The sequence below is a fragment of the Neoarius graeffei genome, chromosome 17 (assembly GCF_027579695.1).
Source record: "Neoarius graeffei isolate fNeoGra1 chromosome 17, fNeoGra1.pri, whole genome shotgun sequence".
Classification (NCBI taxonomy): domain Eukaryota; kingdom Metazoa; phylum Chordata; class Actinopteri; order Siluriformes; family Ariidae; genus Neoarius; species Neoarius graeffei.
Genome location: NC_083585.1, coordinates 28,898,423 through 28,913,197, shown reverse-complemented (window position 1 = coordinate 28,913,197; position 14,775 = coordinate 28,898,423). Strand labels below are relative to the sequence as shown.

At 41.7% G+C, this 14,775-nt stretch overlaps 1 protein-coding gene across 2 annotated transcripts in view; it reads right to left on the bottom strand.

The window, feature by feature from the left end:
* The window catches only part of smtnl (smoothelin, like), a 38,276-nt gene that overhangs the window by 21,748 nt on the left and 1,753 nt on the right, over nt 1-14,775 (bottom strand). The window contains exons 3-5 of one of the 2 annotated variants that reach the window (XM_060943958.1): nt 1,324-1,405; nt 984-1,238; nt 842-895 (exon numbers count right to left, since the gene is read on the bottom strand). In XM_060943958.1, coding sequence (XP_060799941.1) covers nt 842-895; nt 984-1,238; nt 1,324-1,405 — 391 coding nt within the window. Of the gene's footprint in view, nt 1-832; nt 896-983; nt 1,239-1,323; nt 1,406-14,775 lie in introns of both variants that reach the window. The other variant, XM_060943957.1, reaches the window with a different exon arrangement.

Sequence of the window (14,775 nt, the reverse complement as noted above, 5' to 3'; positions counted from 1 at the left end):
ACTTCTTGTTTCTAGGTATATTTCATGCAAAAAAACCCAAAACAAACAAAAAAACTTATTGACAATGTATTTATAGCATTTTGGGGAAAAAACGTGTCATGGATATATCACAATTTGGAAAAAATAATAATTTATAATTAAATTTAAATTATATAAATAAACAAATAAAATATAGAAACAAATAAAAATTTAAGAATCCAAATCTAGATTTGCATTTTTAATGTTATTACAACCTCATAGTGTTATATTAAAGTTTTAAACAGAAAATAGTGTTTTTCATGCTACCAATTTTTTAGGAAAGAAAATCTCATCTCATTATCTGTAGCCGCTTTATCCTGTTCTACAGGGTCGCAGGCAAGCTGGAGCCTATCCCAGCTGACTATGGGCGAAAGGCAGGGTACACCCAGGACAAGTCGCCAGGTCATTACAGGGCTGACACATAGACACAGACAACCATTCACACTCACATTCACACCTACGGTCAATTTAGAGTCACCAGTTAACCTAACCTGCATGTCTTTGGACTGTGGGGGAAACCAGAGCACCCGGAGGAAACCCACACGGACACGGGGAGAACATGCAAACTCCGCACAGAAAGGCCCTCGCCAGCCACAGGGCTCGAACCTGGACCTTCTTGCTGTGAGGCGACAGCGCTAACCACTACACCACCGTGCCGCCCCAGGAAAGAAAATACTTTTTTTTTTTCAAGTTTATTACAGTTATCACATTTTGGAATCAAACTCTCCAAATAAATAATACATTTGCACATTATGAATTTATAATCAATATTTAAAAAAAAAAGAACAGAACAATGAAACAGTATTGACTTTACCGTTGATACCTGAATAGCCCATTGTCTTCACTGGACTCGGAGTCCATGTTTTCACCGAAGACACTAGACAAACAAATCAGCCACACAAGTATTAGGCAGAAGAAGAGAAAAGGGACAGAAACTGTCAGGCTGTGATGACTGTCATGTGTACCTGCATGAACTGGAGATTCAAGTTGTGGCTCGTTGTTACTGGAAGCTGGTTGGATATCGGGCTGTGTATCTGTTATAGTTGGCAGTGTCTGCATTGGGCTGCTTGGTGATTCAGGACTCTTCAGGCCAGAAGAGTCAGCTACCTTGGTAGTGGCAGTGATTGGCAAGTGTGGCATTGCCATACATCCAGGGGAAGAGTTTTGTCGTGACATGCAATTAGATGGAGAATTCTCTCTTGCAGGAACAGTGGAGTTTTCTGATAAAAACAGACACAGCTGAACTATAAACATGGATGTTTAATGATAAGTATTATGTCTGATTGAGAAGCAGTGAACCGTTACCTGCTGTAGATGTGTGTCCATTCTCCAATTTAGAGGCGATTGGAACTGGGTCCACCTCGATAGGCTCTTCGCGCTCAATACTCTGGAAGACATAAGCACACCATTCATTCATTCATTCATTCATTCATTCATTCACGTATTCAATGTAAGTAGCTTTGTGCTGAAAGTCAGGTACGTATACACCACGTTCCTGACTTTATGCTGGTCAGGAATGTGGTGGATCCAGAGCCTATGGATCACACTGGACTTGAGCTTATGGGAATACACACTGGATGGGTCATCAGTCCATCTCAGGAGACCAATTTAGCATATCTTCCATAATGACTGGCATGTTTTGGGGAAGTGGGAAGAAACCAGAGAACCTGATGGAAGCCCACGTGGATGAGGGGACAACATGAAACTGCACAGAGAAGAACCTGAACCCAGGATACAACTCGGGAGCCTGGGAGGGCAATGCTAGCTGCTAAGCCATTGGACCACCAACAGATAATTCAGTAAACTTGTAAACTAAACTTATAATATTTAAAAATTTCAACTTAGAGGCTCCAAAGCCTAGTAGACAAAGTATGCTTGACCAATATAACAACACAGATAAGGTTGATGAAATATTAACAACCTATTGCTCAGTTTCCTTGTCCCCGTTTTGTGTGCCAGGTTATTTTTGTGCTAGAACATTTGGATAGGTAAATACTGCGTCCCTTGGGTTATCTTCTGTTGCTGTGTCATTAACAAATCTAAACAGCTGACCATGTCTGTGATGAATGCCTGTCTGGCAGCACTGTGTTGAGAATACCAGCTTGCTACTGATACACATTGTTTCTGAAGAAAGCCTTCAGACCATGGAGACCAACGAAATGCATGTTATCATGGTGACATGGGACACTGCCTTTGAATAGGTGTTCGTATACTTACAGACACTCATTGTAGTAAGTTGTTTTGTGGCAATGTATTAGAGATAAAAGACACTGTGAGGTGAATTACACGCATCTTTACACAGCTGTATATAAACCGAGTTCTACTAAGGAGAAAAACTCAAATAGATTAACACAAATTTTGATGTAATTATCCAATAAGGCCTAATCAGTGAGATCAAACAGTCGAACATTCCTCTGAGGCTCCAGATTCTCAACAAGAACAAGATCTCATCTCCTGGAGTACTCAAATGGATGGCTGAGTAATTTAATCTAATCATCTATCCTGATAGCCAGATTTATGCTTTTCCTATCAGAACCACGAGTGCAGTCTGTCTGCTCCTATCACCTCCAGTCTCCTTTAACCTACAATACCTCGACTCAAGGACTAAACAGTGCTCCTAACAGTGCTTATACGCACGTCTCACAAATCCGTCGGTCAATAATCTCGTGCTTTAAAAAAAAACAAAGCTCACTCTAATACCTGACACAGCCTTTTGAGTCTACCCTGGAAAGCCTAACTGACAAGGAAATTCACTTTCAGTTTTTCTAGAAACTTGTTGCTTCTTCATGTGTGTTCATACAGGCACCGACATGCACAGACCTACACAGGAGCGTAAAAACACAACATGCAATCGTGCACTCAGGATATAAACATAAGCTGTATATTGACATACACACCCTTGCAGTAAATGAAAAAGTAATTTCCTAACAGTGATATGCAGAGGGTAATTGAGTTCCTGGAGCAGAACAGAAGTGACCTAAGTGTAGAAGAATGCTGAAGGGTGAGTACATTGGAGGGTGAGGGGCTCGAACAGCTGTGAGGTAGAGGGGAGATAGAATTCACCATTGAACCATGGAAATCATGCAGCTCCGGTTCTCTGGAGGAACACACAGCCAGGTCCGTATCAATGGACTGTGCGTTATGTGGCATTATCCTCAAAGGGAGTGCTGCTGACAGGTCGGGCTCTCAGGCTAGTAAAGATAGAAAGCCTGCAGTAGTAAGCCCACCCTGCAGTCTATGCACTTGACCCATAAAAAGTACAAGATAATTTTAAGCCTTTCTGATGTGTTTACCTTCTGCATTGAACAGGGAGTACCTCAGCTACTCTGAGTAAGTAACATACATACCCACACACACAAACAGCATGACCTGTTCAGTCCTGCAAGATCTTTTCCTCTTTTCCAGGTATAATAAAGTTCATTTATTTCTAAGAATGCGTCATAATGTCAGTAGGGAGCAATACATGAAACAAACAGGGGGGTGACAACGACCCCTGCTTAAAAGCTCATATTCTAGGCTTTTCTGATTTTCACGAGAGCTCAGGAGAAGAGCGAAACTCTTTGGCTTACAGTGATCAACCCTATATTTCCTTCTGGAGGTTCTGCTTTTCTCTCCTGAGGGCTCCCAGAAGGTTATGATGATGATCAAAAGGACACCGTGTGCTCCGGACTAAAGACCGGGTTGTGTCAGTGCCCTTGGCAAAAGGTAACTTACACGTCTGTGATGGCAGTATTAATTCAGAAAAATATATTGAGATTTTGGAGCAACATATGCTGCTTTTCAAGACGACATCTTCTCCAGGGATATTTCACCAAGACAATGCAAAACCACATTCTGCACACATTACAAAGGCATGGCTGTGGAAGAAGAGGGTGCCCAACTCCTCTGTCCCCAATAGAGAATGTGTGGTGGATTTTGGAAAAAAAAATATGACAACAATGACCACGTACTGTTGTACACCTTAAAGCATATACGCAGAGCCATGGCCTCACTTTTGTTCATAAATGCCTTGAGACCTCAAGAATGGCACAGGAATAGTTTTAAGCATTAACAATAAATCTAATATAGTAATTTTTACGATTAAAGTGATTTATATACTGTAGGTAGCAGTCTGAGTGAATGACCTTGACGTCCGTAACGTCACAGCAGGAAGTCTATCGGTCTCATCGCCATTTCCACGATACTAAAACACAGAGCTGACTGCAACTCCGATCCTCCATTTTGAGCTAATTTATCGCCATGCCACGTAGATGTGTTGCTGGCCAGTGCAGCAACATGACAGAAGGTGGATTTACGTTGCATTCGTGGCCCAAGAATGTTCAAACTGCAAAGATTTGGATGCGTTTTGCGAGAAGTTCACGGGCACATTGGGTGCCTATGAAGTGGTCTCTCCTCTGCTCTGCACATTTTACTGAAGACTCGTACGAGACCTCTGATCTGTTGAGGAGCGTTGGGTATAAGCCCGTATTGAAAGAGGGTGCAGTACCAACAATTAAAGGAAAATAAAACTACAAGAAAAGGAAAGCATTTATTTTATTTATTTATTTTTTAAAAGGAAAGTGAGTTCAGTTGCACCAGTTCTCCCGGAGTGAGCCGAGGGTTGTTGCTAAAACCTGGGACGGAACGGGACGTGACATATCGCTCGGGCAGTGACCTCCCCGTGGTTGTTGCTAAAACCGGTGACGTCCCCTTCTGTCCCGGGTTTTAGTAATTGCCTGAGCCGAGCAGTAATGGCAGAGTACACAGTAAGAAGAAAACAGTGAATGAGTGGAGCAGCCGTCTGATTTCTAAACTGGATATTGCTGCCATCTCGCCCTTACGTGGAAGAAGCGAATGAACGGAGGACTGAACGAACAACTGAAAGTCAGATTGTTTCGAAACAATCAGCCATAAGATCGGCCTTCAAGAAGTGAGAACACAGACGGGTAAGCTCCGACTCTCATTTGGATTAAAAAAAAAACATGTTTACCTGCATTTAGATTAATACATGTAGCTTGTATTGTGTGTTTAAGTTACCAGTATAAGATTATTTAATTTGCTTCAGAATGTGATTGTCTCAGTTCATCTGAAAATGCATGCATGTACATGTATGTTGCATAAGTTATAACACCTATCTTGTTTTAATGAGAGTCAACCCACAATCAGTGAAGTCAAATCAGTCTTAGTTGAGCAAGTCGGTAACGGGATTTCTTACTTTCACCATAAATGTTTATTTATATGACTATGGTCTATAGCTGTAAAAGGCCTCGGCCTTAAAACCGGTTACCGCTGTGATGTCACGCACTCAGGGCTGGCTGGCTCAGCGGGGCAGCTCGAATGCCAACTTTGCGGTCGATTTTAACTCTCAAAAATATATTTTTTTATTCCCATTTATGCAGCATACAAGAGTCAGGAAGAATGGGACAAAATAACACCTGAACCACTTCATCACTTGGTGTTGAACCTAAACATCTTTTAAGTGTTGTGAGAAGGAATGGCAACATTACAAAGTGGTAATTACTTTACTGTCCCAACTAAGTTTTTTAAAAATGTGTTGCGAGAATCAAAATGAATGTATTTATTTTGAAAAAACAATAAACATCAAATAATGTACTGTTGTCTTGTTTTGAGTGCAATACAGATAAAAGATTATTTACAAATCATTGTTTTTGGTTTTAATTTCAACTTCACCATACCATCCCAACTTTTTCTGATTTAGGGTTGTAGTAGCTGTTGTGTGATATATGGTAGGCAATCTGGCTGGTGGACTGGAATTGGCAGATGACCAAATTTTGGAGAAAAATGGGGAAATATCTCCCAAAAAATAAAGGCTTTTGGCCACTGAAGCCAAGGATGTACTTCTTTACTCAGTGGCATAATCCGAAATAGCGGCATTGAAGAGCAAGTCACCACTAGATTCCATTGTTTATTGAAATTGTTACAAGTCACATCTTATGTAATGTGACATTCATGAGAAGTTCAGGGGAAGGTGGTTCCCCATTGCTCTTTTGTTTTTAATTAAGCAATATTGTGCAAAGTGGTCCATTTTCCATCATTCATGGAAATGCGAAGGCAGCATTGGTTCATGTGTACAACCTGGCCAAAAAGTGGAACAAGAGCCAACAAATGAGACAATGGACTCCACTCAGAGAAAGGCTTTCATGTGCGTTTAAATGTCAGACTTGTCCCATGTGAGCATGCCGTGCTAAAATGAGAATTCCCCCATGCTGGCTGTGTGCCGAAAAAATGTTGGGGTGCGAACAGGAGGGTTATGTGTGCAAGCTCTCTGGCTCACGCTGGACGTGTTCTCACAGCAGCCCTGGTGGTTAACATAATAAAAACCTCACCAAAACAAGGGACTGCACACTCTGGCTGAGTAGGCATGTAACTGCCTGAGCGATTGTGCCAATGCTCCAAAGCCTGCATGAAGAAAGCTGGATGCTTTGATAAAGAATATGGGGGAGGTTGGGATCTTAGACATATATGAAATGAATATTAAAGCTCTCGACATTTGAGCAGTGTGGGTGAATGGAATGCTGGCTACAGTGGGAGCATGATGTGACTGTGAGGAAACTCTGGAGAGTCAGATGATTCCTCATAGTGACTCTGGAGACTCAGATTATTCCAGAAAGTGACACTAACACAGTGACACCCATTCACCCTGCTTTGATCGATAAATGTCATAGTGAAAGTACTATTCTTATGTTCCATCATATACAGCTCTGGGCTTGCTCATGGAGCACAAGGCCTGTTCTATTTAACAGTTACTCCATGAAATCAAGTCGTGCATGAACTGATAGCCGACGAGCCGAGTAGCGCTGAGTTGGCTATAAGCCATGTATGATGATTGAAATAACTGTTTTATTCTATCCACATTCACTGGATTTTGAGAAACAGAGCATTTTTATTTTTATTTTTTGCAAATTCGATAGATAAAAACTTCATACAAAATGTCCGACAAAATAATTTCCGCTTAGAATGTAAACAAACCGGCAAAATGACAGGAGTAATTTGTGAAAAATGCTATAATATTAATTCTTGAAAAAAAATACATTCTTACCATCAAATACTTTTACTCCAAAAATTTGTAGCTTTTTTTTTTTTTGCAGTTTTATTTTTGAGTAGAGTATTTATTTCATCCTCGGTTGGTTCAGCAAGACGCGCCACCATTTTGTTTTCCTCTACTCATGGTATATGAGCTGATATCCTAGTAGTAGAGTAGCCAATCAGAGTATGTGATTGCTTATATCCAGTGAATCTGGATAGAATAAAAATAAATGGACTGGGAAGGTATACATTTTTCAAGGGGAGCTGAATCATACATAGCATGTATGGAAAAAGAATGAAATTAATTGTAGAATTTGTGGAAAATTTCACCTCGACAGTAATTTGACTTTTACTACTCCTCCTTGTTGCTGTGAATGGAAAGTCAGAGGGAGACAAACCTCGTGAAGCAGCACGCAGAAACAGGCAACGAGAGGATGGTCTTATCATGGGGGCCTACAGAGGTCTTTGCTCTGTAATTTCCTCCTGGAACTTGCATCACTGTCGGAAAAGAAACTCCAACACCTGTTTTTCAAAGGGCACAAAGCCTGCAATTTCTACTTCCAGCGTAAGCCGCAACAGGGAAAAAGGCAGAGTCAGCAACTGTGAGGGCTTAGAGTATGTTACTTCCAACTGGGATAAACACACACATGTGCAATATAATACCGTTTACATACACTGGAAAGAAAATTAGTGTGTGCATTAGCAGTGTAAATAGGCATAGTTAATTGATATTAAGAGTATTCAGGCTACTCATTAGGTTATCCGTATGTGACCAGGTAAAGATTTCTAGACCTGCTTTCATATGCACTTCTGTTGGAATCCTTCCATCCATCCATCCATCCATCCATCCATCCATTATCTGTAACCGCTTATCCTGTGCAGAGTCACGGGCAAGCTGGAGCCTATCCCAGCTGACTATGGGTGAGAGGCGGGGTACAGCCTGGACAAGTGGCGGGGTACACCCTGGACAAGTCACCAGGTCATCACAGGGCTGACAGATAGAGACAAACAACCATTCACACTTGCATTCACACCTACGGTCAATTTAGAGCCAACAATTAGCCTAACGTGCATGTCTTTGGACTGTGGGGGAAACCGGAGCACCCGGAGGAAACCCACGCAGACACGGGGAGAACATGCAAACTCCACACAGAAAGGCCCCTGTTGGCCGCTGGGCTAGAATTCAGAACCTTCTTGCTGTGAGGCGACAGTGCTACTTTTGTTGGAATTCAATGCTAAATAATTGGAAAAGGATTACGTGTGCATGGAAGACAGGAGTCCCAGGAAACTTTGATATGGAAATCAACCAGGATGACATCTTGTATAATTTCTGTGAAATTACTGGAAGATGTCTGTGAACTATACTGGCCTTGTGTATGAACAGAAGTCAAAACTTTGCTAAGAAAAATGGGTGGCTAATTTCAAACATCAACACAGCAGTAATTCAACCAAGAAGAGGAATGGGAAATTGCAATATTTCAGTCATTAAATCAATATCAGGCATTTGCACAGAGGATGAAATGATGGCGAATTCAGGACAGATGAATGGAACATTCCAGAATGTGATGATTTATGAGTAAATCAGCAGCAAACTCAAAGAAGATGGCATAAGTAGAGGAAAAAAGCAAGTAGTAAAAAAAACCCCCAAAACCCAACCCCTTATGTTTGAAACTTGAATTCGACCGAATATGATGCCAACTGCAGCAGCTGTGGACACATCCTCTGCGTGCAACAGGACCTTCATGTGAATGGCAAATGTGGATGCAGGCCAGTTGCAACAAATCACAAAACTTATGTCAATAATGTTCCAGGTTTTGAGCATGAAAATCTTTTCTTTTTAGCCCCACCTGCGGGGAAGTAAGACAAGGCTGAGCCAAGGGTCAGGCACAGCACTCAGGACGAGGAACGGAGGGAGGGAGGAAATTTTTAGGCCATCTTTCCATGACGACATAGCAGTTGGCACCCTGGATCTAAGAGCCTAAGGCTGGTTTAGGGTTTCAGATCACCAGCTGCAGAAGATCTTGACCCCTTGACAGCCTCAACTGAAAATGAGAGACATATTGGAAAAAGATACTGGCTGGAGGAAGAGCTGAAGCCCAAGTGTCATAGAATGTCTTGTGTTAATAAAAGTAATAAAGCACAGGGCTCTATATTAGGTTAATGCCAAGCATACCTGGACTGCTGGTGTGAAGTCTTTGTGAGATCCATGTGAACACACACACACCTTTATGGCAGGAAAAATAAGTCTAGAGGCCAGTGAGGTCATCCTATAAACAAGGAATTATTAACCTGTAACCACGGAGATGAGAATACATGATATTGCCTGGAAATAATCAGGATCGCCAGGGGGTAGCATGGGAGTGGTTGAATTCTTCAGCCCCTTCACTCACCACACACACACACACACACACACACATGGCTCTTCACTTCACTATATTATTAATAACTACCATATAGTTTTTGTTCTATTCCTTCTTTTCGGGAACTTGTGCTGAACATAGAGATCCAGGAAGGACAAGAGGAGATTATATACTCAGTGCCATTGTGAGAGTACTGGCGCTTGGCCAGGTGCCTCTGTAGCAGGGCTTAAAATGTCATGCATATTACACACACACACACACACACACACACACACACACACATTTGTCTCACTATCCTTGCGAGGACCTTCCATTGACATAATTATTATTGCAGTTAATTAATGCTATACTTGCACCCAAACCTAACCTTAACCTTAACCTCAGTAATGAAAAGGAAACTTTTTGGCTCTTATTTTTTTTCAATTTTTGTTTAGCCCCCCCCAAAAAACAGCTATTTTCTTGTGGGACCATCTGAATGTCCCCACAAGGTAGAAATTGTCAGATTTTACTATCCTTGTGGGGACATTTGGTCCTCAGTAGTATATAAACACACACACACACACACACACACACACACACACACACACACACACACGAGAGAGAGACAGCCAAATAGAACATTCAAAATGCCTATCAAAACATAGTGTACTTAACCAGGTGTGTTGCTTAAATATATGATTTCAAGACACTACATGCATATCACCCTTTTACTAATACAGGCATGAAGTCAAGATCGCTTTTTTGCCAGCATTATGTCAAGGCCTGTCTGCCTGTGTGGAAATGCAGAAAAGTCAAATAAATTAGGCCATATATCGATCTCGATGTATGAGATGTATAGACATTCCTCAGAGCTTTATGTAACCAAAATACCCAGGATTAAGAAAAGCTTTGGATGCATTTAACGGATAGCCATAAAATCAGATCTGCTGGCACACTTGGGTAAACGGGGTAATAATATAAACCGTCCTGCCAAACTCCATCCCACTCACATGTGCTAACCATGTGAGACAAAATCTTAGAGCCAAACGTGATGTGGAACCAGTTAGAAAGCATCCATCTTCGACCATAATGACAAAAATACATCAGCTTGTTTACGGTTCAGTGCTGATTGTAGCATGCATGAGAAAAGGTGATAAGCCTGGGCTTAAACACATGGATGGATTGATCCTGATGATGGCTAGTGAGCCAGTAATTTGTGGTACAACCTCCTTCTAAATGACGTACTTTACTCTGAATTCAGCCTGGCTGTTCAGTGTAAGAAATATGTCATCACTTCTGTCTTGATTAAAACTAACTTGCATCACTGGTTAAGAATTTTACATTCACATATGTCAGACATTAGTTGGGTAAAATCCCAGTGTGATATTAAAAAATACGTGTGTGTTCTTAACAGCGCTAAAATATTTTGATATCAGGTGTGTCTGTGTTCTCTCACTGAGACACACGCCATCCTCTGGTGCAGTTTCCACAGATAATAGCCATGCACAACTTATCTCACTCCGCACCTCTCCCATACACTCACGCACACACACACACACACCCTCACACACAACACACTTTCTCAAATAAACTTTCCGTCAGAAGGCGGCGTGTGATAATTGTTCAGTGGCAGTGATATGCCGTGATACTGAGTAATCTCAGATAACCCACTGACCCAGGAGCAATTTGTCGACCATTACCAGGAAAAGGCAGAGCCGAGCACTTCAAGGTATAACTCAGTACAATTACTAATTTGGATCCAGAACCATCTGTACTGTCATCAATCTTTATATTTCTTTATTTCTTGATTATGCAGGAGGTTGTAACCCATTGTGTGTTGCACTCAGTGTAAGTACCGGATGCACCTATAAGCCAGAAACAAATTCCTCCCATGTGTCAGCACAATTGTCTAATAACACTGGTTCTTCTTCTTCTGTTCTTCTATCTCTGCCCCTTTCTCATTGCATAATGGTACTCGTGAAAGTTTTCCATTGCATACAAAAGCACTGCCAACAGGCATCGTACTTAAGTACAACTGAAATACTACTATTGAAAATCCTACTGTAATGCTAAGTATAAACGGTTGCAGCAAGCTAATTCTTTCTTTTAAAATAAAGGTTGACTGACTCAAGTGATGGCCTGTATACAGCACCGGCTTATAACCAGAGATTTTGGTGGAGCAGGATGACATAATAATAATGACATATTAATAACCTGAAGTTGACAGGCTATGACACTTCACTTACGCTATAGGCGTCAAGCTAGTAAATTTTTACAGTAACTCCATAACAGGCACTTGAGAGTTCACAATATACAGTCATCCAGCATGCAGTCTAGCAGCTTGTTTTGAGTGGTTTTAAAAGACTGTACTTTTGTTCAACTGTGTTTGATACAGCAGGTGTGCTTGCCAAGTTTCAACAAAATTTCCAGGACAACTATATCTCAAAAACGCACAAAATATCTCAAACTAGACCAAAAAATGGAAAGGAAAGACACATTTTCTTCTTTCTCAGCCTTTGCATGAGAAATATGGTCACCATGGTGGCCTAGTGGTTAGCATGTCCGCTTCTCGCCCACGAGATCGCGAGTTCTACAGATGTGAGTAGGGATTCAAACTCTTGTGGTTACCAGAGGACTAACTCCCCCATTGTAACCCTAGCTATATAATAGGCAAGAGGCTGAGGGCTGCTGAAACGGAGATCGGCGCCAAACCCATGCCCCTCAGAGAGCTGGGTAGTACTGGGACAGGAGACTGTCTGGGAAGACCAGATCCTGGCGTGGGAGGGACTTTGGTGCACATGCATTTCTAATGTCCAGACATAATCCATAATCCTCCTTTCTCTCTCCCAAGATTCACAATATACTGTATCTTATAATGGTTCTGTACATCATAGACACACCTACATCTGTACTTATACTTTGCAGAAATACATTTAATTTAAATTCTGATTGTTTGCTATAAAATAAAATCTGGGCAGCCACAAGAAATTTTAAATGAGCTCAATTTGGCAGCCTGTCAGTTGCTCCTCGTCAGCTGACAACGTTCATGGAGTGAGCTTGGGGCAGCATTATTCCTGCCCCAATTGGCCTCTATTAGCAGTGCAATAATAATCAATCAAGTCAATCAAAGTCCTTCCCACGCCATGTGGCGTCTCTGATCCCCATAGCCCTCGGCCTCTTGCCTATTACATAGCTAGGGTTACAGTGGGGGGCTAGTCCTCTGGTAACCATGAGAGTTTGACTCCCCACTCGCATCTGTATTGCAGCATGCCTTGCCAGATGGTACCATTTTTATGATGGTCTTTGGTATGACCCGACCGTGAGTAGAACTCCCGATCGAGAGGCGGACACGCTAACCACTAGGCCAACTTGCAGTGTAATAATAATCCTCTGGAGTTAAATGGGGCATTGTGCATGCTGTGCCATGACTGCACAACTTGTAGAAATGCAAGCAAGTCGACATAACATCATGTTATATCTGTCAAGTAGCAATAAAAAAAAACCAAAACAACGCTGACCACTCAAAAGACTGATTAGTATTAACCAAATTTAAAATGTATGGAGTTGTGAATGAGGACATTAACATGTTGTTTGTTGCACTGTTGCTTTGCCGCTTGTCGCTGTTGTTGAAATTGTGGCTCTGTGTCGAATGCATACATAGAAAACGTCATTTTATCCCTTGATAGTCTGAATGTAGGGTAAATGTCCCTGACACATGATTAATGAACGAAGAAAAGCCAAGAGGCACAGTGACACACAGAACTGTACAAAACCCAGTGGAAAAAACAGGTGCAGGGAGAAAATTTCTGTCCTGGGTGTTCGTCTAATCCTCACTCGCAGTGTACTTCAAATGAGGCAGAATGTTGACACAATGGCCTATTGAAACCGCAGAAATGCAGCTGTAATTGGCAACAGCAGCACAGGCAGCACAGAGCAGAAGGGGGGTAAGAAGACGACATTATTCGTAGAACGTCGAGGGCATTTCTCTGGTATATCATCCTGCTAGAGCTTGGCTTGAAGCGAAAGGAACATAGGAGACCTCTGGCCTCATTAATGCAACCTGGTCGGTAAAGAGATCACAAAGGCCGTGTAGTGAAAAAAAGTAAGCATGTGTGTGGTGGACAATGTAAGCAATGGAGAGAGAAAAACTGTAGGAATACATTAGCAATACAAGACTGAGCATAGAAAAAAAAAACGAAACAAAGCAACCACAGAGGGATGGAAGACAGAGATAACCAGAGCTACAGATATGGAGAAGGAAGTGAGTGTGAGAGATCAAGTGTGATATTTGGTAGGTATGACATTTGCAGATGTTCATAGACAAATGCTACGGGACAGGCTAGCACACATCCACACATTGAGTTTGTGTCTGTCCTTTTTTCACCCTTTTTCCAATACAGCAGCATCATAGCCTGGAGCAGAGGGAGTGCTCCTCACACCTGCTGGAACATTCTCTGTGCTGTCCAAAACCAGAATCATGTCTCTCTCATTATGGAGCTTGCAGGTGTGTATGTGGTATAACAAAATAAGACTTACGTTCACCTGCCCTCATAACTAAAAGCGACAACAGGGAAAAGAAAGCTGTTAAAAACAGAAACGGGTTAACAGGAAGTTATGTATTCCTTACAAAACCAATATACCGATTTGCATGCACTGTCCATAACAGTTTTCCATACTCTGTATGAAAGTGAAGCGAGGTTAACGTGCTGAGCTGGAGAGATAGATGAGAGCTGAAGAGATATAGAGTGAATGTTGCTCTAATCATGTCTGGGTCTGAGTGTTTGAGTCAAACATCACTGTGAGTTATAGACTGCAGCTGCATGCTGAGCTCAGGACAGAATGGGGTCACTTAATGGAATAAAAAGTGCTTTTGTTAGTCCGCAATGGCTGGATCGAGAGCAATTTCATGTCCAGGCAACATGATGAGCTCTAAACCAGAGCCTTAAGTAATCTTTCCAGAGGGGAGTCCACTTAAAGAAACTCAAAGAAAACACCAACATAATTAACCCTTAATCCAATTAAGGGGAAAATGCCATCAGTTCTGGTTTGAGTAAATCCAGCTTACTTTACTTTTTAAATATGTATCTGGTTTCAGTAAGATTGTGACCGCTAATAGCAGAAGATTAAATTACAATGAAATAGTGAAAGTTCACAGCTCTTGCCCAGGGCCAGATTCAAATAAATCTGTAAGACACTTATGGAGACAATTCCAACTAACGGTGATAAGACAAGACTGCTCAACAGCTTCATCCACCAGGCTGTCAGGATGCTGAACTCTGTCCACTACCTACCCCCTACCCCCTACCCCTGGTCTGTACCACATTTATTCACACAAGAAAACTACCTCATCCGTTTGCACATCACACCACAAACATTAGCATTACTGCTGTAT